At 35.2% G+C, this 22,504-nt stretch overlaps 1 protein-coding gene across 2 annotated transcripts in view; it reads left to right on the top strand.

Annotated features, from left to right (window-relative positions):
• Positions 1 to 22,504, top strand: part of LOC150087035 (tetratricopeptide repeat protein 37) — a 702,248-nt gene that overhangs the window by 568,504 nt on the left and 111,240 nt on the right. For both annotated transcript variants that reach the window (XM_090371768.1, XM_090371767.1), the window contains exon 38: positions 14,306 to 14,436. In XM_090371768.1, the coding sequence (XP_090227894.1) occupies positions 14,306 to 14,436 (131 nt within the window). The remainder of the gene's footprint in view (positions 1 to 14,305; positions 14,437 to 22,504) is intronic.

The raw sequence follows: 22,504 nt of genomic DNA, 5'->3' as shown, positions 1-22,504 counted from the left end.
CAGATTTACAGTGGAGAATCCATCTTTTTAACTAGAATTGACTCTTCTCTGTCTTGCCGTAGTAATAGTTAGTTTCAGTTTCCCCTTTTTTTTTCTTTTTTTTAATTTTGCAAATTTTTTACTTATTTTCATTAATGAATTGCTATCAGGTGTGTTGTGGGAGTCAATGTTACAAAACAGAAACACGTGCAATAATTGCATTATCACTGTAATGTATGATATTTCATTACACATGTGGTGGAAGGTTAATTTAACAATATCTTTCAGTAAGATTCCAAAGAAATACAGAATAAAATATCAGAAGACATATATGCAGTATTTTCCATGTATTTGTGAAATCTGTAAAAGGTGATATGTTTGCTTTGTGCACCAAATGTAGATGGCATGTTTCAATTTCATGCAGTGGGAAATGCAATGTAATGAGACATTTGCAAATAAATAAGCATAATAACAGAATTCAGTGCATAGAAATAAGTGCAAAAATAGACATTGAATTTCATGGTGATGATGATCATGTTTGCTAAATGCATCTTTGCATCTTTTGTCATAGAACATAATCTTTCTCTGAGCTATGCTGATTGTGCAGACACACATCATTCAGAAATATGTTTCCTGGTAGTGAAATGGCAAAAAATAGCATTGTTAGAGAAATTGCATGAATAGGAAATGAAGAGGTAGTGACAGCTCTGAAAAATTCCAAGCTGCAGCCCATTGTGATGACTTTTCGTATAATCAAAAGCACCTTGCTCCTGTTGACAGCATTAGGTGGTGATTACAACATGAGATGTCTTCTGAACAACTTGAAGGCATGTAGAGTTCCTTCAAAAAACTGTCTGCACTTAGTGTTGATAATGTGCCTGTTATGGTAGGGCCTAAAATCTGGAGTAGCAAGGGTATAAAAAGAGATCTTGCAGTTGGTAAATAGGCTCTCCTTGTCATCTTTTTAATTCTTATGCTGAAAAGGGATCTGTATGCCTTCCTGTGAAATTTAATACTATCTAGAAAGAAGTGCTAAAAGGAAAGATAGATTTAAATAATTTCAGCTCTTGCATGCCATTGAATTAAAAAAGATTTTGAAGTACATATGTATACATTGACTGTCTTTTGTTAAATGTGTAACTAGACTGGTATAGCAATGGTAAACTTCGACAAAAGATTGCTGCTGTCTGTTTAAAGAAGAGGTTAGGGGTAGTGCAAAAAGCAATATGAGCACTTTTAAAAGTTACCAAATTGAGAAGTACAACAATCGGTGATCTCAGATGGAGGGAATAGAGCTCCCCCATGAGTTATTCCAGGTTTTTCAGCATGCACAATGTGCCAGTTAACCCATGAACATAATTGTACACACAGTGCACAGTGGCACATGGTCTAAATTATTGATATGCCTGAAACCATACAACAACAATCAACCACCAGTGAGCAGCACTGACTTATTTTAAATCCAGTTTATGATTTAAAAGTTTTGAAAGAAGACAAATTGATGAACTGGAAAAAAATAAAATAAAAAAATTCTGAGTTGCAAACTTTGTAAAAGCAATCCTAAACAGACCAAACAAACTTATAATTCTAGGCATGCTATCTTCACTCATACAGAAAGTCTTTTCTGGTTTGAATAATGCCAAAATTTGAAAATCTAATTGTAGCTCTTCAATACAGAATATCTTGCATTCATGAACTGAAGTCATTACTCATAGATATGTTGAAGAATGTTATGTGCAAATTTATTTTATGCACTTTTCAAATCTTCCACTTTCATTTTAGAAATTGATTACTGTAGAAAAATTAACCAGATTAAGGCATAGTTAGTTCCATTGCCGAGGTTGTGGAGAGTAAACATTGTCTAAAAGAAGAAGTGAAGAGTTTGTTCATTTGTTCAGTGAGGAAGCTGCATGTAGAATCATTTTTCAATGGGTAATAAGTGGTACCCATTGAAAAATTATGTTCTTATAAATGCTGAGGTAGCATAAATTTCATCAATTGGCAGTGGATTTTTAAATTTGAAATTTCATGTGGACAAGTCTCCAGTACTTCTTGATGTCATTAAAGATAAGGAAATAAATGAAGCAGTAGACATTTTACAGCATAAGTCTGTCAGTTTTGGTGTGAGAACAAGATTATGAAAGAAGAAAGAACTGATGTATAATGGTCTTTGGTTGGGGCATACAAGTTCACAAGAAAGTTGAAATGTAATGAATTGTCCCAAGTCATTCTTAGTACAGTCTGTCCTCGTATAGCACGATAGTTGCGTTCCTAGAAATTCTCGTGCAATGCAAAATCGTGCAATATAAACAACAGGCCCTATGGGAAAAGTAGGGTTAGGTGCCGACCACCCAAGATTGAACACACATTTGGAACCAAAACATTACCAAACACAATAAATAATCGGGTAATTTTAATCGTTATAAAATACTTACGTATTTTATAACGATTAAAATACGTAATAAAAATAATATTATATCATAATAAAGTATTTTTAGTATTTTTTAATACTAAAAAAGTATTTTTACGAATAAAATACGTATTTTATTCGTAAAAAAATTATTATATTAAATAAAATAGTCGTAATAAAATACTTACGTATTTTATAATACGTAAGTATAAATTATAATACGTAAGTTGTAATAAAATATTGCTAATGCTTTTGCTTCTATCGTAAGCAAACTTGTTTTTTGTTTGATTTTCTATCCAAAGAGATGACAGCCGTTCCATCTTTTCCAATTCTTTGTGTCTTAATCTAATGGATTTTAATTACACTTTGAGTTGTTCATGCTATAAAAATTATTTTCTCTGCATTCTTTGTAATTCTCGGCGTTGCCTCATTTAGGTCTGTAGCACGTGCAATATCACATGGTCTTTCATTTCGCTCAAAGCGTTTCACAATTTCATATTTTTTCTCTATCGACAGAAGCGGACTGGCCATAAGCCTTACGGGGGAAACCACGGTGGGGGAGGCCGGTGTGATTTTGGCCATAAACTGTGGTATGAGGCCACTATAAATTTTCCCGGTTAAGAATTTTTGACCCAGTCCGCCTGTTTATCGATATTGCTTCTTTTTCTCTCTGAATCTGCAGTGTCTTCGCCAGGACGCTTCCTTTTCACACCTTTTAAGTATTTTACTCATTTTTAGGGAATAAAGCACAATTACAAAACGAGGAGGCACGCTTGATACACATAAACAAAGCTGCACGCGTGTAGCAACTGAATAAACAACACCGTAAAGCCCGAGATACACTATTAATTAACACCTCGCATTTTACTAAAGCACATTTTTGGAGGTTACTACCATAAAACAATAAAAACAATTTCCAGTTGCGTTTCTGCTAGTGGAACTTGTTATAAACTGGTAGTAAACTCGATCTAATTGCATTTGCGATTATACCGACAGCTGGAATTGTGTTGGTTTTTACGTTATTATGGTGAAATGTGTTTCCCCTTCACTGATATAAAACACATAAATACATTTTCAGACTCTTCTTCATTGCTATCGTGTTGCGTTCAGTTGGGGTGATTCCGCGTTCGACTGCCATTTCTTGTAAACACAAAGGCGAATCGTGTATAAGCGAATTCGGTTCGTGTTATATAAGATAACATTCCCCTATTTATAAATCGTGTATGATCGAATTCGTGTAATGCAAACACGTGTTATACGAGGACCGACTGTATTTTAAAAATTCCTCATAGCAGTGCTGTGTGTGAGAGAATATTCAGCCAGGTTAGAAAGGAAAAAACTGGTTTCAGATCTCTTTCTGGTGAAACTGGAAATGCTCCTGATAGCCAAGTCTAGACAGCAGGGCCATTGTTATGAACAAAAGTTCGACTCAACATTTATGAAGTGGGTGGGCAAAGTCTGCAAAGCAATCAAAATCAGCTGATGTCTAATAGAATATCCTAACAGAAATCCATATAAAGAAATATTTTAAGTAAAATAATGTTTAAAGTATGCTTTACTGGCTAAACAATCCTATTCTAAACCTGTTTTTAATATAAAATGGTTATTTTTTTCCAGTGAAACTCAATTTCTAGTGCAGTGTGGATTTTAAAAAAACTTCCTGCTTTTTCTTAAAAATCTCCTGTTTTTCACCTGTTTTGGCTCAAAAACCTGTTTCATGCTTAAAAATGTCAATATCCAGCTTTTTGAAAGTCCTTGGTTAGTCCTATGATCATCTCTTTAATTTTAACTAATAAATTAACATTAGATGAATATAACTGTGTGCATGGGCACACACACACACACACACACACACACACACACACACACACACACACACACACACACACACACACACACACACACACACACAGTGTTATATATACATCTAATGACTAAGCTAAAAGCTGTCATGGGCATGAAGAATCATCTTTCTTCAAGTTTGGTGGGTTACTATTTGAAGTGTTAATTTCTGTTCTTAATGTGTAACACTTCAAATAGTACCAAATTTCACCCACCAAATTTCACGCAATTTCATTAATGTCATTTTTTAATTACAGGTCCTGAAATCAACAAAGTTTTGTGAATGAGGAAAGATGGACAAAATCAGTCACTGTGCAGTCATTCAATATTTGGGAAAAAAGGGACTAATGCCAAAGGCATTTCACAAGAGTATGGTTACACCAATTGGGGGAAGATAGCCATTCCTATTTCATAGTTAAGCATTGAAAAATTATGTTCTTATAAATGCTGAGGTAGCATAAATTTCATCAATTTGCAGTGGATTTTCAAATTTGAAATTTCATGTGGACAACATGTGTAGCAGAATTTAAATGAGGAGGGAGAACCTGGAAGATGATCCGTGCTGTGGAAGACCTGCAACATCCGTCACTCCAGAAGTTGTTGACAGTGTGCATGATCTGGTGATGAGCGATTAACAAGTGACAGTTTGGTATATTGCCAACATCTTGGGCATCTCATCTGAATGTGTGCACCACATAATAATAAAGTTTCTTGCTTTGAAAAGGGTATCAGCATGATGGGTCCCAAAGTTGTTGATAGTAGATGAAAAATGCACAAGAACTGTCAAGTGATCATGAACATTTGCATAATTTTCAAGTGGATCTAGCAAATGTCCTACCAAGTTTTGTAACCATGGATGAGACACGGGTCCATCACTCTTAGCCAGAAACAAAAGAACGGTCTGAACACAGCTCTTCTCCCTTCCAAAGAAAGCCAGATCAGTTCCTTATTCTGGCAAGGTGATGGCATTAGATTTTTGGGATGCTGATGGAGTGTTGCTAGTGAATTACCTTCAGAAAGGCCAATCAGTCACAGGTGCATATTATGCAGATCTTATGAGATGTTTGCATGAGAATATCAAAGACAAATGTAGAGAAAAACACAGCAAACAAGTCTTGTTTCACCAGAACAATGTGCCTGCTAACAAATCTGTCATTGCCATGACTGCACTGCATGGGTGCAGCTTTGAAATCTTCGACCATCCCCCATATTCACCAGATCTAACACCATTGAGCTTTCACCTATTTCCTAATTTTTATTTCCTATTTCACCTATTTTCTATTTCCTTTTTTACCTATTTAAAAAAATACTTGGCTAGCATTCATTTGCCCACCAACAGTGATGTCATTGCTGCAGTGGATGCATTTTTGGAAGCCACCAAGGAGAAACCTTTCTTCACAGCTGGAATCAATATATTGCAGCATTTTGTGCAAAAGTGTATTGATTCCTCAAATAAATCTTCCATATTCAGGCCACAAACCTTTCCAATGCCACTTGTATTTTGGCTGTGAAGGTTGTATTCCCATCAAAAGAATGTCTTCAAAATGCCAGATTTTTATTACACCTCTGCTTTGACTAAATGAAATAAATGTTTCCTGGAAAACCTGGCATTAATAAAATTCACACTGGTCAAATGAATTTTCTCATCTCCATGATGGCCCCTGTGGATCTGAATGGTAAATTATATGTGATAGCATAATAAGCATATGGATATGGAAATTTTAATTCAAAATGGAATCTTTATTGTATAATTATTATAATATATAATATTCCGTTACAGAATCAACAAAAATTTAAATAAGAGTGGTTTTACAAAAAGCTAAATAAAAAGTTTTGGTAATGTGAAATGCTTACATAAATGGTTTTAACCTTATATTAAAATATGCACTGCATCACAGGTTACCACTAGCTACTACCTAGCAACCCAACCATTTTGTCCTCCCCACCTCCATAGTATACAACAGGGAAAGAGGAGAATTCGTGGAGGATTGGAAGATCAAAACCAGTGATACTTAAATATGGAATCCCAAAAATATGAAATGAAGTATTAGCTTTCAGTAAATTAAAAAAAAACTAGTAGAACATTATATTTACTGGAGAGGGCACAAGAATAAATACAAGCATCAAGGTCTTTTCCTCCTGAGTTAGTGTAATCACTGAAGAGGGGGAACTGTTCCCCTCATCAAGTTTACAATGTTGATAAAACAGGCTAATATTGGAAGTAAATACCTCAAGGACTTCACTTTCCAAAGAGGAAAAGGGCAGGACATTTTAACTTAATGCTACCCACTGTATATCATTCAGAGATGAGTAGAGCCCTTATACTACATTATTACATGTCTGCATTATCAGTCATTGGGAAGGTAGTAGAAAGCTTGGATGACCATAATGCTTTTTTTTAGGACTGATTCATACCCTGTTTTGTTCCTAATGTAATTAACTCAGTGCTTTAAGAAAAATAGTTAGGATAACAAAGCACTGTTATTTCTCTATAATGTTAGTATTAGTAGTGGCAAATTATGCAAGAAAGCATGCTTATACAACATTGGCCAAAAAAGAAAACAGCACTTCCTTATCATCTGTCCATCTCCTCTAAAAGTTTGTGTAATTCTTCCTTGAGGTTATTTAAACTACCTACTTCTACAACACCAGATGGAGATTTGTTCCGACAATCAACTACCCACTGGCTGAATTCAATTTTCTACACATTTGTCCTGTAACCATTCTCCATCAATTTGAATTTGCAGAACTGAAGACTTTACTGGTAAGGACACCCTTTTGTTCACCTCGCTAATCTAGTTGCTCTTCTCTGCATCCATTTCAGTAGATCCACATCTTTCCTAAATTGAGGCTTCCTGTATACAGTACTCGAGATATGGCATAACCAATGCCTTATACAACAAGATAATTCCCTCCTTATCCTTACTGGAAAAATTCCTGTACATCATTAACAACACCCCATGAGCTGCTCTTGCAGCCTGTTTACACTGCTTAAAAAACTTCATATCTGACTGCACAATTACCCCAGGTCTTTTTCATTCTTCTCTACTCTGAGTTTGGTACCACACAGTTGATACATTAACCTGAGATTACTACCAACCATATGAAGTATCTTGCATTTGTTGATTTTAAACTTCAACTGCCTCTTCTCAGCCCATCTGCCTAATTTTTCTAGACCTTATTTCAAGTAGCTAGTTATTTTTGGGGTTTTTTTTAGGAGCATTAGCAACTAAGGCCATATTGCTCCAGGATATGCGGTGGTCATTCCCTGACCTTTCCGTCATCCTCCGTATTTGGTGGTGACGGGCTCGAACCCCGGTCTAATCAAGAAGCTTGTGCTACGCACTGCTGCTCCTTCCCACCTGGCTACGGAGGCGCCTCTTTCAAGTAGCATACCCTGATTACTGCCATTAAGCTTGATATGCAACAGTCCCAGCACTGAACCCTGGTGGACCCCACTAATAATATTAGTCTAAGAAGAGCAGTGCCCGTTGATAACCACTCTGCCTTCTCTTACTCACCCATTGTTTTATCCATAGCAGTAACTTGCTTTAATTCCACACTGCTCCAATTTCTATGTCAGTCTTTTATGTGCAACAATATTGAAAGTATTTCTTAACCCTTTATGATCCAGCATTATTTCTGGTGCCTTCCCATTCCAGTCCAGCTCGAAAATGAAAAAAATAAATACTGAATATGAATTCTTAAAAAAATATTTATTTTTGAGTTTATCTGAGGTATTATATAACCCGATTGATAAATAGTTAATAAATTGACTGATAGTCATTATATAACTGATCAATAAAACATAAAAATGTTTTACACATATTTTAAATATTTATTAGTTATATGGTTTTAGTGTGTGACATTTCTTGAAACATTCACCAGGATGCAGTCCTGTTTTCTGGAGCATGTCTCACAATAAAAAAAAAAAAAAAAAAAGGTAAAGTGCAGCCATTATCAACCCACTGCAGGATGGAAGCTTCCTCAACAATTCATGTTGAGGGAAATGGACCATAATCTGCCACGCTGGTCCAGTGCAGGTTGGCAGATCGATCATATTCAGCAGTCAGGGGCTTGAACCCCGGTCTACTCAGAGCGTGTGCTACTGCACTCCCACTCCTGACCACTCGGCTACGGAGGCCGTTGTCAAACTGTTTCTTTTCTTCAACAGCTTCCACTTTCTTCCTTTATAGAAGTTTTTTTTAATTTAATCCCATATTAATAATCACACCAAAAAAAGCCATTAGTTCATTTATTGAAACCGAAACTCAGTCAGACCATATGGAACAATCAGGAAGTAGCTTATTTAAAAGAGTTTCACTGGCATAATTATTTGTTTCATTCAAAATGTCTTTAAACAAAGTATCAATAAAAAACGGCTGAAAATATTCACGTTCAGTTTTGGAATATTTGAATTACTCAAAAGAAATCCACGGTTTGAAACAGTAAAGGAGAAATCATTGAACAAATCATCATTTACCTTGCTTGTTCTCTAATTTTCCACACCAGTATTGGTTGATAGATCAATTTCTTCATCACTCCCACAAGATATCACTGGAATCAATAATAATTTCATTGTTTACCACTGGACAAAGGTAAATCAATTTCTGAATCAGAAAGTCCTTTACAAGATGTTGACACCATGGCTAAACACTGTTTCTGGCAATTAGTAAATACACAGTGAACAATAAAACTGAAGAAAAACTACACTCGCCAGCTGTTAACAATTGAATGTAAATATCCAATTAGGTCTTAAAATTGTTTATGTGAAGTATAAATGGAAAGCAGTTCAATAATTACACCAGAAGAATAGAAAAACAAGATATATTATTTGCGAAACAGAAAGGCACATCCTTAACAAATCCATGACATGACTGCAGTATAACAGCATTCCTGTTTGGATGGTTCTGTATTACTTCCTTAGCCATTACGCCATTATTTTCCCTGGAACAGAAGTTAAGCTAACATGTCTTCAATTACTCACTTCAGCCTTTGATCTGATCCCCTCCCCCCTCCCTTTGTAGATTGGGGTTACATTTGCACATTTCCAGTCTATAGGGCCCCTCTCCTGAATCAGAAGATCCTCTTATAATCTTGGTTAAGGTTCTCTTACCTCTTTTGATACCTTGATTAATATAATTGGATGGATCTCATTCACCTCAGTGCCTTTTTTCATTGATCCGCAATAGTTTCCCTCTTCCACTTTCTTCACAGTTATCACAAAATTATTCAATTCCCTATTATAATTTGATATGCTTCTGGTGTTCCCATCTATAAAAAATTCCTCATTTGTGATTGTAAATGCAAAATATCTATACCATTATTATTATTATTATTATTATTAGCCATATGGTACAAGGAAGCCCGAGGCTTATGCTGCACCAGCCAAAAAAAAAATTTCCGAATTACCCTGAGAGAGAGAGAGAGAGAGAGAGAGAGAGAGAGAGAGAGAGAGAGAAGTAAAAGGGAATCACCAAGAAAGTGAAGAATGATGATATCCAACTCAGGACCCTGAGTGTACCAAGCCCATACTCACCAGATGTGAGCCCTGACAGCAACCTCAGCAGGGTCAATAACACTTAGACCATTCATGTCTAGTGGATCAATGTGATTCATCTCCTTCCTTCCAGTGTTTACATAAGTAAACAATTCTTTGTTTATTTTTGCATTCTTTGCCGGAGATTTCTCCTATTCTGCCTTAACTTGCCTAACCTCCTTTGTGACTTAATTACATTTCAAGCTGTAATTGAGTGCAGAAAACAACATAACTTTCAAAAGAATTCTAGACAGCCAGTTAAATATTATGAATGTTTTCTTTTTTGTTAAGTTAATTAGCTGTATATTATATCATTTGTGTAGAAACTACATGATTATAATGCAGTCATGGTATTCTAACATCTGCTGAGATAAGACAAATTCTGAACATCACATCATATATGAAACTCTCCTAACCTAAGCTAGGTGCATTATAAGCCTAAGTTACTCTTGTACCAATAGCTCTCAAACAACAGTTAACATAATAATAAAAACAATGTAATTGATTTCCTCATCTCAATTCGGAAAATTTTTTTTTGGCCTCAGGCTTCCTTGTACCATATGGCTAATGATAATAATAATAATAATAACAACCCTCTTGCCATTACTCAGTCTAGATCGAAGTTTGTGAAAAGCACAGTTGGTAGGATTGCCATCCTCCCCACTCCGGATGGAAAAGACCTGAGTTTGAATCCCATCGATGATGTGAGGAATTTTTATGGGTTGTTTTCACAACGTGGCTGAGTTAGTCAGTCTCAGGTGAGGGTAATATGGTTTTTTCATCCAGAAAAACTGAAAATCGACCCTAGAACACACGCAATTCACAGGCAATATAGCATTAGCATTAGTAAAGGCACATAATGCAAAAAAGCAAGCTTATTATATAGCATCAGCCAAAAAAAACATTTCTAATTTCACTCATCCACTTGCTCCAAATGTTTGTCTAGTTCTGTCTTGAATCTATTTAAGCTATCAACTTCTACAACGACAAATGGAAGTTTGTTCCAGCAATGGCTAAAGGTAAACTTCCTATCCTACAAAAGTACATGAAGCAAGATGGCCTAAGTAGCTGATACTCATAAAATCCAACAACAAACAAACCAAAGTTTGTGCTCAGATTTAACTGAAAGCAGTACCCAAATTTCACTGTGATCTATGATCTAGCTTGATTTGTTTTTAGACTACCTTAGACACAAATGCCACATAAATTTGTGCAAGTCGAGGCAAAAAACCTGTCAACTCCCAGTAGTTCTATTTTTTATCTATATATAAAAGAATATTTTGCTTTCCACAAGACGGGGCTAACTGCTATTGCATCATACTACAACAAAGTGATTGACAGGTCTTTCTCAAAGATGCTTTTACAAACTTAATTTTTTAGTCTTTCAATTTTTCTGTACATAAAAGAATATTTTTAGTGCTTTTAATTTTTAGTTTAGTGCTTTTCATTTTTAGAATTCTACATGTCTCAAGGCAACAATTCAATTTTTTCAGAAGTTTCTTAAGCTATTAGCAATGTTGTTAATAATGGCAGTAATATAAAAGAGAAAGCTCATATTAGAAAGGCTGAGAAGAAAAGAAAAGATATTGAATAAAACAAAGCAATTATTGAAAAATATGAAAATAATAAGTTAAAGGCTTCACAATTAAGAAAGGAAAGATACGAAAAACTACTTTCATGTCACAAGACTAATGTGTAGTGGAAATAAGGAAGAAATGTTTGGTTTGTGAATAATTTGAGAAAATAAGCTCTACCTTAATCTCCAACGGAGATATTCTAGCATCCTTCGACATAGTTTCACTTTACACAAATGTACACCTACCTTTCACTCTACAAGCTTTACAGGATCTCCTAATGAAAGATAATACCCGACCCAACTGCACCTCCCTCTCCATCAATAATACTTTAATTCTTACTTCTTTCCTATTAGACGCTAGACATTTTCAGTTCAATAATCAAATATACCAACAAATATTTGGCCTACCTATGGTCTAGGAATCTCTGCCCCTTTATCCGAAATTTACCTAGCAACCATAGAGAATCAAATTCTACAGTCTTACCCTCCAGAAATAAAATTATACATACGTTATGCAGACGATATATTAATAATAGGCAATAGAACCATAATCGATATCCTTTTCACTAAATTTAATTCAATACATGGCAGATTAAAATATACACTTGAAACACAAGAAAACGGAGAGATCACTTTTCTTAATCTTACCATATATAAAACGGACACCAAACTTGGAACCAGAATCTTCAGAAAAAAACACACATACAGGGAAATACTTGCATTTTGACTCACACCATCCACTTAGTACAAAAAAAGCCGTCCTCTATAATCAGGTTTATAACGCTATCAAATATAGCTCCACACAAGACGATCTATCTACTGAACTGCAATATCTTACAGTTAAGTTTATGGCCAGGAAATACCCATTTCAGTTAATTCAACATACTATTTCTACTGCCAAAAATAACATCAATAATTCATCTAAACATAACACAAATAGCAACACATGAATTGTTCTCCCTTACCACAGCCGCCTGGCTGGACAGTTCCGCCGGGTGTTGGCAGGTACTTAGCTCAATGTTCAACTCATACAAAGAAACATAAATATCAAATTGATGACATGAATAACATCATATACCTAATAAAATGTCAACAAAATTGCAATACTTGTTACATCGGAAGTACCACCACCAAATATGGTTCCAAAGAAACACCTAATACATGAGCATATTATCATTACAATAGTTTTAGAACAGGACAATCAAGTACCGAACTCACACAACACGTACATTCCAATAATCACAACCCCCTAATCGACTCAACCATTACTATCATTAAATTAAGATCCAGTTATAAAATTTTTCAGTACAAAGCCCTCATCATAGAATGGTTTCGCCGTCACTCCAAACTCAACGTCATAAATGCAAAACTACCCTACAATCTTTCTCCGGTCTGGAATCTCACGCACCTGAGATTCCCACATGTTTCAAAGAGCATCACGGGAACTTAGAACTCCTTTAAATATACGCGTTCTCTCCCTACTTCATCATTGCCAACTGAAGACGTTGACAAACGAAAGTCAACTCGTTATGACTTTTGGCCTACCCAGTTTAAATTCCTACCTTAATTAATTTATCAACTATTTCATTAATGACAACCAAGGACGAAGTTGTGCACTCCTACTTCCTTGAGCTTATTTTAATTCTGATTTTCAATTCATTACCCCAACCCCAATTTATTTAATTCCCTATCCTAAGCATCAATTGCAGATCATACTAAGGTGAGTACCGCTAAATTAAGCATTGCTATTAAATTTGAGTCAAATCAATTCGGTACCTTAAGAAATTTCTATAATTATTTGATAATGGCAGTAATATAAAAGAGAAAGCTCATATTAGAAAGGCTGAGAGGAAAAGAAAAGATATCGAATAAAACAAAGCAGTTATTGAAAAATATGAAAATAATAAATTAAAAGCTTCACAATTAAGAAATGTTTGGTTTGTGAACACGTCACAGGTGACAGAGCCAGATCAAAAACTTATATTCTGTAGATCCATATGTATTCAAACGAAGGGAAATATAACTTCATTTTTCAATGAACACAGTTTCCTGTAAAATTGGCTTTTAGTATGAAAATAAACAAACGTCAAGGTCAGACATTATCTAAGGTTGGTGTTGACTTAACATCACCATGTTTTTTGCATGGATAGTTGAAGGCAGCTAAAAATCTCTTTGTATTAATGGAAAACAAATCAAAAAAGCTGAAGAATGTGGTGTGCTTTAGTGCTTTTAATTTTTAGAATTCTACATGTCTCAAGGCAACAATTCAATTTTTTCAAAAGTTTCTTAAGCTATTAGCAATGTTGTTAATAATGGCAGTACTATAAAAGAGAAAGATCGTATCAGAAAGACTGAGAAGAAGAGAAACCACCTGGTGTGAGGAGGACAGCAATCCTACCAACTGTGCTATCCACAAACTTCTGTCTAGACTGAGTAATGGCAAGAGCATTGTTATGGTGCTGTGTGAGTAACATCATAAATGTGTGTGGTGAAATGAGAAAAAAAATTTAAATATAAAAACGTATAAATCAGGTTCATGTGGCAGAAGGAAGTGAAGTGACCTTCTGGCTTGTTTATTTAAAATAAATATTGTCAAAAATCCATAACTTTTTTATATTGTCAGTATTTCTTTGCATGCTGACAGAATTTCTTACAATGGCAACATATATTTTCTATCCATACTTTACAGTATTTTTAATTTTTTGGAAAATTCAGATTTTTGGTCACCTGTAACACATTTCTTGTTCTTGTGGGAAAAACTTGTTTCCCAACAAACTGGTTCAAGTATACTCAGTTTTTTAGGACTACATCCTAAGTATATAATGATATGTTCCTGTATTTTTTAAGGTATATAACACCAATATTATATGTAAATTATTATTTTGTATCACTTAAAATTATTGTTTTGTATCAGTATCACTGGTCTTCTTGATTTACACTAATTTAATATTTTCTCCAGAAACTGGAAGACAAAGAAAAGTGGAAGAAAATATGCAAAGAAACCATATCTGAAGCTCTTAAAAAGGAGCCTCAAAGCCAAGTGGCTTGGCTTTTAGAAGCAGCACTTGCCAAGGATGCAAATAATGCCCGGTTTGATATTATAAAAATTAGATTATTAACTAATTAAAAGTGTGTTATCACTCAAATTTTAACTAAAATTACAAAAAAAAAGTTTTATACTGTATTAAAAAATGCAAATGCACACACACACCTACTTTGCTTAAAATATCAACAGAAATTATTGAAATATTGCAACAGAACTTAATTTCTTTGCAGTAACTCTATTGTCAATATTTTCTTCATACACTCCAAAAATATCATCAGTATGATTTATTTCAGAGAAATTAAGTTCTGTTGCAATTTAAAGATACAGCCTGTTAGTACATTAACTAGTTTCCTGGAAAGTAGCTACATTAATTCCCACATATATAAATAGGCCTTATTGAAAGTGTTTTATCACTCATATTTTAACTAAAATTACGAAAAAAAAAAAAGAAAAGTTTTATGCTGTATTAAAAAATGTAAGGCTCATAAGGGAATGCCCTTAGCTTTCATGTTTGAGTTGACTTCGTTCGAGCTTATGTGACTGCTAAAAAAACTCCTTTAACCTATGTGATTATGCTGGAGTACAAACAGAACATCACCTTCCATTTCCATCTTGTTCTCCTTGTGTCTGTATCTGAGAAACTATCTCTCTGCATTGGTCACACACAGCCCAGTAATTTCAGTATCATGAACATTCTCAAAATTGCCAACTGATTCAGTTATCCCCTAAGCAAAAAGGACAGCATTCCAGCTGTGACATGGAACATTTAAGATCTTCCTCTAAATGTTCCAATAAGTTCTGCTTTACAGAAGAACTTATTGGAAATCCCGCAGGCCTGAAAGAGTGATGTCTCTCTGTCTTTTTTTTTTTTTTTTTTTTTAATTTTTGGCAAATTATTCAGCCTTTTCACATAAGTGTTTTGCTTAAGGGAATCTTTTCTCAGCACTGAGCAAACTACTTTAAATAAACTTTGGTTGTATTTCAATAATTGCACTTCCCATCCATTTCTTACTTTTAAGGGATTTAGTATGTTTTGTTTGCTTCCAGATTACATCCTTATTTGCTAAATAAGTTGAGAGTATATTTCAAAGAATCCCAAATTCAACAGAAATTAAAGACTTCTTACAAACTTTTTGTATGGCCTAAATTACTTTAATTTTATCTGAATGATAGTCTTAAGTTTTATCTTTGGTGCCATCCTGCACAATACTGAAACTGTCAATAAAATTTCATATGTCTACTCTGAAAACAAAACCAAAATATTCAAAACAGAAAATGTGCTTACAATGCTCATTGTGGCATTTCATGTGATAAAATGATGTGGCCTTCTTTTGTACATATGTACAGTACCATAATTTTAATCCTTACATAATATTCAAAAACTGTCAAAATTTTTCATTCTAAAAAAAAGCAGGATTAATGCAGTTGTAAGTACATTTCATATAATACTTACAGAAGATCAAAATTTTTCAAAGTGATTCATTGAGACAGGGTACACATGAATATCTTGTGAATTGATTAAATGAATATGCTGCTGATACATTCCCTGCTCACTCCTGCTTGGATTTAGACTACAGATATATTTTATATTTGCCTACTTTTTTAGTACTAAATGACAAAAACTATGAGTTACTGAGAACAGCATTAAATTCTGTTAGAATTAACAAGAATTTTAAAGCACTCTATTCCTGTGGGTTTTAATGGGTGATTATTGAAGTTTGAGATATTGAGTAATTGACATTCAGAATGTCAAGAGTCTGCACGTTGTAGCTGAAGTGGGAAGGAGCAGCAGTGTGTAGCGCACGCTTCTTGATTATACCGGGGTTCGAGCCCATCACCACCAAATACGGAGCTTGCGGAAAGGTCAGGGAATGACCACCGCACCGGAGCAATATGGCCTTAGTTGCTAATGCTCCTAAAAACCAAATAACAACAACATTGTAGCTGAAGATTGAAATCATACACAAAAGTAAAATGCAATTTGAAGATTTATTTCTTATCATTTGCTTCGCAAAACTGTGAGGCCATTTATGAAAAATAACCTGCTCAAGCTAGGCACCATTAACCAAATATAGTATTTATACTGCAACAAAATATTATTCATTATGGCAACTATTGTTTTGTTTCTTTCCTAATTCCACTGTTTTGGCTCTGTAGAATTGTTTACTTTGCTTTTGTATGCATGTGCTCTTGCCTTTTATTTATATTTTTCCATTGTACCAAACTTTTGACACACTAGATAAATTACATCTCTTGCCATGTGGTATTTTATTCCATCTTGTAAGCTGTATGAAGTGTATTGGAATTCATTTTCTTGAAAAATCGAAAGAAAACAACATGTTTCAACATGTTTTAGTAATGTTTCATTCAATGTTACTGCACATCATACAGTAATGCAGTAACTACAACTCTAATTGCTTTCCTAAATAATCTGTGGATTTTCTCCAATCCATATTCTTTTTTGCTGATGTACCTGTTCCAATTGAAATGAAATTGTTAGATGTAAAGTATGATGTTTTGATTGTTTTCAAAGATGTTTAACTTGGTTTGACAACATAATCTGTTCCCAAAATTTCAGACTCACCAACCCTTAGAAGTTGGAAGCATGAAAAGTTTCTTCAAATGTATTTATAATGAAAATTTCAATGTATGCTTTAGTGCATTATGATAATTATCAAGCTACTTAATTTTAATGAAATTTTGATGTATGCTTTAGTTCAAGTTAAGCTTAATCATCTAAAATTATGCATTAATTACATTGATATAGAAATTGGAAAGCAATTGGAATGTTACCAGGCAGCACTAGATGGTAAATGACTCTCATCAGCCGGCGCAATACCACCACTTTGCTTATTGGAGGTTTGAAGTGGTGGAACCCACGATTAGTCTCTAGAGCTAAGTTCCGGTCAACCCATCCCTATCTCTTCCATCATGCAGTATGATTGATGACTTTTGAGATTATGATGAACATCGTGGCGAGATCCACTATTCCTTACATTTCGAGGGTACAGCTCTAAAACAGTGTTCGCAGGCCAGCCGCTAGTTAGTACACCAGACCGAACCCATTGTTAACTCTCTAGGAGGCTTCCAGATCAGCTAGTGTATAATCTTGCTACCTCTACTCTGCCAGATACTGACTGGAGGGAGTCCGCATAGTGTGTATGCGGGGGAGCATTGTTGAGGCCACATTACGTCAAGGATCTGGGTATATTCTTACCATGTGTATGCCATATCCAAAAATTTCATTACTTCATACAGCATGTCCCACCCACTTTTTCTTACTATTGAATACACCATGAATTGTATTCATGGTGTATTCAATTTTCTTGAATTCTATTAGACTTGCTCTATTAGGAGACGAACTCCACTTGTCTAATAGAGCAAACTTATCTGCGAAAAGATCTAAACCTCCCAAGCACTTCCTAATTCATTTCACAAATATACGTGGTCACAATTCTAATCTTAACGATGTCCATTTCCACTTGCAGTCAGCCAAACCCCATGTACTTTTTCTGACAGAATCTTAGTTATTGGTTGATTCAACTACTGCTCATCTCAGATGCCCAAATTATTCGCTGTATGATGCCTTTCACCTCAAAGGTGGTACTTGTGCATATGTCCGTTCTGATATTCCCTGTCAGAGACTTGGCAATTTGGAATCTCCTCTCTTTGATCTTCTCTGGCTTAAAATCTCTCTACCTCATTGTGTCAAATTCATCTGTTGTCTCTACCATTCTCCCAACTCTACTAATCACTTGGAGCTATTTGACTTTCTACAGTCCAACTTTCCTAACAGTGAGGTAATTCTCCTTGGTGATTTTAATGTTCACAACTCCAGCTGGCTTCCGTTTTCTAGTCACACCGACCCAGCTGGTCAAGATGCTGAGGCTTCTGTAATTACTAATGACCTTGCACAGAAGGCTTCAATGGAACCTTTATCTCATGGCTATTCCCAACCTCGTGTTGTTTGGCGTTACAAGAATGCAAAAGGGGATGACCTGCGAGACTTCTTTTCTTCTTTTCCTTGGTCGGATTACTGTTTTCAAACTTTCGATGTCAACATTTGTTCAGATCGTGTCAGTGAAATTATTCTTGCAGGAATGGAATCCTTTATCCCACACTCCACTTTAAAATCTCATTCTTTATCTAAACCTTGGTTTTCCAATAAATGTGCTAAGGCTGTTCAAGAGAAGAATGTTGCATATCGTAATTGGCTTGTTTCTAATTCTCCAGTTTCATTTTCTGCCTACACCAAAGCTCCCAACAATTGTAAAGCAGTTATTAATCAGTCCAAACTAGAGTTTGAACAGGCTAAGAGTAGAAAACTTGCCTCTTGCCCTAATGGTAGCCGAGCATTCTGGTCTCTTGCCAAAGCTATTGGCCGCTGTCCAAACCAGATGGTTCTTTTGTCACTTCAGCCAAGGATAAAGCTGACCTGCTAGCATCTCATTTTTCTTTCAACTCATGTATTACTGATCTTGGTAAAACATCTCCCACCATTCCCAACACGCTCCATTCAATGCCGCCTGTGGTCTTCCGTCAAAAGGATGTCAGAAGGATTTTGACGAACTTTGATGCTAAGAAAGCTCCTGGTCCCGATGGTATTTCTCCATTTATTATCAAAACCTATGCTCCTGAACTTACTCCTATTCTTTGCCGCCTTTTTTCACTTTCTTATTCCAAAGGTGTTTTCCCTTCTTCTTGGAAATTTGCTCATATCCAGCCAGTTCCTAAAAAGGGTGACAAATCCCTCCCATCCAATTAACGTCCCATTGCAATTACTTCTACTCTTTCTAAACTAATGGAGAAATCAATTAACTGCCAACTCTTAAACTACCTAGAAACCTTCTGTCTGATCAGCGATTGCCAGTATGGATTCTGTCAGTGTCGATCCACTGGTGACGTTCTGGCTTATGTTACCCATTTGTGGACTAATTTAATGGAAAGGTTCGGTGAAACACAAGTAGTTGCTCTTGACATCTCGAAGGCTTTCGATCGCATTTGGCATAAAGGTCTTCTAAACAAGCTTCCATCTTATGGTGTGCCAACTCTTTTTAGTAATTGGTTATCCAGTTTTCTCTCTGATCGCTCACTGAGGGTGATGGTAGATGGCTCTCTGTCTTCTAACTTCTCCACTAATGCCACTGTCCCCCAATTTTCAGTTCTTTCCCCCACTCTTTTCCTCTTGTATATTAATGACCTCCTTCCATTGACTGAAAATCCTATCCATAGTTTTGCCGATGATAGCACATTGCATTCCACTTTCCATTTTGAGAAACCTTGTCCTGTTCAATCAGCTTCAACTTCTCGAAAATCTGCTACCAATTCTTAAATGCCGATATTCAGGTAATTCTCCAGTGGGGCAAAGACGACTTAGTTCGTTTCAACCCTTCTAAAACTCATTCTTGTCTTATATCTCGCAAAAAGGATTCTTCTGCTCCTCTGCTTATCTTTAGTGATACTCCGATTTCTCGGCAAAATGATATTTCTCTTTTGGGCATTACCCCGACTTCTAATCTCTCTTGGCACAAGCACATTACAAATATTGCTTCCTCTGCATCTAAAAAACTTGGTTTTCTCTTTTGCTCTCGGCGTTACTTTTCTTCCAACCAGCTGCTCTCTCTGTATAAAACGTAAATCCGCCTTGCCACGGAATATTGTTCCCACATCTGGGGTGGTGCGCCAAAACCTCTCTCTCAGGCTGCTTGATTCCATTCAGAAGAGGGCAGTTAGGTTAATTAATGACTCATCTCTAACAGAGTCTCTCCACTCACTGTCTCATACAAATGTAGATGTACTGTTTCTGCCTCTTCTACAGATACTTCCATGGGCACTGTTCTTCTGAATTGGCTTCTATAATTCCCATTCTCTCTTTCAAAACAGTCCGAACATGTGCTGCCACCAGCCAACATCCATTTACTGTCCAACTTAAAACTCACAGAACCACCTTTTCATCTTCCTCGTTTATTCATTCAACACATATCTACACATGCTAGTGGCACAAACACTACTTCGGTTTAATACAGGCATATTTCAAAAGTGAGGCTCATAAGTGAAATGTTGAATATGACAATTTTAGAATTTTACAACAGGTTATGTAATAGTGTGCTTCAATTAAAAAGCAATGGGGTCTGCCTGGCTTATTTTTAGGTTTAGGTAGTTTGTAGTTGTGATCTTTTTTAGTCATATCTGGGGGAAAATTTTTGAATTTGATGTTAAAATTGCACTAAATATTATAGTGTGGATTTTTATGATTTTTAAATTAAAATTTTGCCTAATGAACTGCTTTTCAGTAGTTTATTAGGCAAAATGAACTACTGAAATAAATTTAAATTAAAAAAAAAAATATATATATATACAGGTTGTCTCAAAGATATTGGTACAAACGTTTAGTGGAGGTAGGTAACATCTAAAGCAGGTCCGGGCAAACTATGGCCCACGACCCGGTGCACATTTTTGTGCATCCTGCGAGCTTTAATGGTATTTTCGAAAAAAGTTTACTTATTTTATGCCTTTTGTGACGCCTTTTTGAAAAATAAATTTGGGTATGTAATACATTATAGAATTTGTCGACTCGTGAATTGTTTTATCATCTCTGTTCAGATTGAGATAGAATTTGAAATTGTGCGCAAACCGGAGCGAGCCAACGGGCGCTTTTATAACGGTATAATTTGAAAAATGTTTAACAGTAACAAAGTTGAAAAATGCTTAACAAGATATGATTTACAATGGAACAAAATGGTCAGCGTAACAATTGACGGAGCAGCAAGTTCGACAGGTAAAAATGTTGGAGCGTTAAAGAAAATTAAGGATAAAATTTGTGAAAATTATCCTCATTATAATTTAATTACAATTCATTGTATTATACATCAACATGTATTATGTAAAAATGTGTTAAAAGTTGAACATGTCACATCTTGTATTATTAAACTAGTAAATTTAATACGATCGAGGGGCCTGAAACACAGATAATTCATTCAAGATATTAAATTCGAGTACACAGATATTTCTTATCATAGCCAAATTTGATGGCTTAGCTTAGGAAAAGTTCTTCGGCAAGTATTGGCTCCTAAAGATGGCATCGTTCTATTTTTAAAACTGAAAAATATTATGGACTTTCCCGAATTAACTGATAATAACTGAATTTGTGATTTTGCATTTACACTGAACATCGTGACACACTTAAATACTTTCAACACCGTGTTACAAGGGAAAAATTTATACGCCCATGATATGGTAAAAAGTTTGAATGGATTTCAATTAAAACTCCAGTTGTTCCTTCGATATTTATTGACTAACAAGGTAGACCACTTTCCAACCATGAAGTTGCTGAAGATTCCAGAAAGTAAATTTGAAAAATATTGTGAAATTATCAACACTGAATGATGACTTTTCACTAAGATTTGGCGACTAACGAAAAACTGAGACAGGTTTGTTAATAGTGTGCGACCCATTTTCAATAGAAATAGATAGTGCACCAAGCAGTGCCGGATTTCCGCACAGGCGTGCGCCTGGGGCCTCTTAAATCGAGGGGGCCTCAAATCTCAGGTCAAAAAAATAAATAAATAAAATTGTTTCATTTAAAATTTTTACACTCATCTTTATTACCGTTACTGAATAAAACTATAGTTAAACTCTTATGCGAATATCCCCACATATTATATGAAATATCTATGCAAACTAAGTGAATCTGAAGTAGAATACATATTATCATTAATGCTAGATTTTATGTAATAAATTTATGTATTAATGTTAGATTTGGGAGGGATGGTAGTTGTCATTTTTTCATTTAAACATTAGTTAAAATATGTATGAAAGAATTGCACAACCAAAATGATTAAAACTGCAACACCAAATCTAGAGCGCATACTATAGTAAAAACGTGTGTGTAGAATGCACACTGTAGTGGTACCGAAAATATTTAGTGGGGGCCTCAAAACTGAATTGCGCCTGGGGCCTCTCAAGTGCTAAATCCATCACTGGCACCAAGTGAACCACAACTTCAGATTATAGATCTGCAGTGTGATACTGGTTTAAGGGAATTGCACCGTCGTGAGGAAATCTGTAAATTTTACAATACTCTAAATTCGACGAACTTAAAGATTTTGCCCG

This window comes from Mastigoproctus giganteus, chromosome 4 (genome assembly GCF_048544385.1).
Source record: "Mastigoproctus giganteus isolate SK-2022 chromosome 4, ASM4854438v1, whole genome shotgun sequence".
Taxonomy (NCBI): Eukaryota; Metazoa; Arthropoda; class Arachnida; order Uropygi; family Thelyphonidae; genus Mastigoproctus; species Mastigoproctus giganteus.
This window is presented reverse-complemented; position numbering and strand designations above follow the sequence as displayed.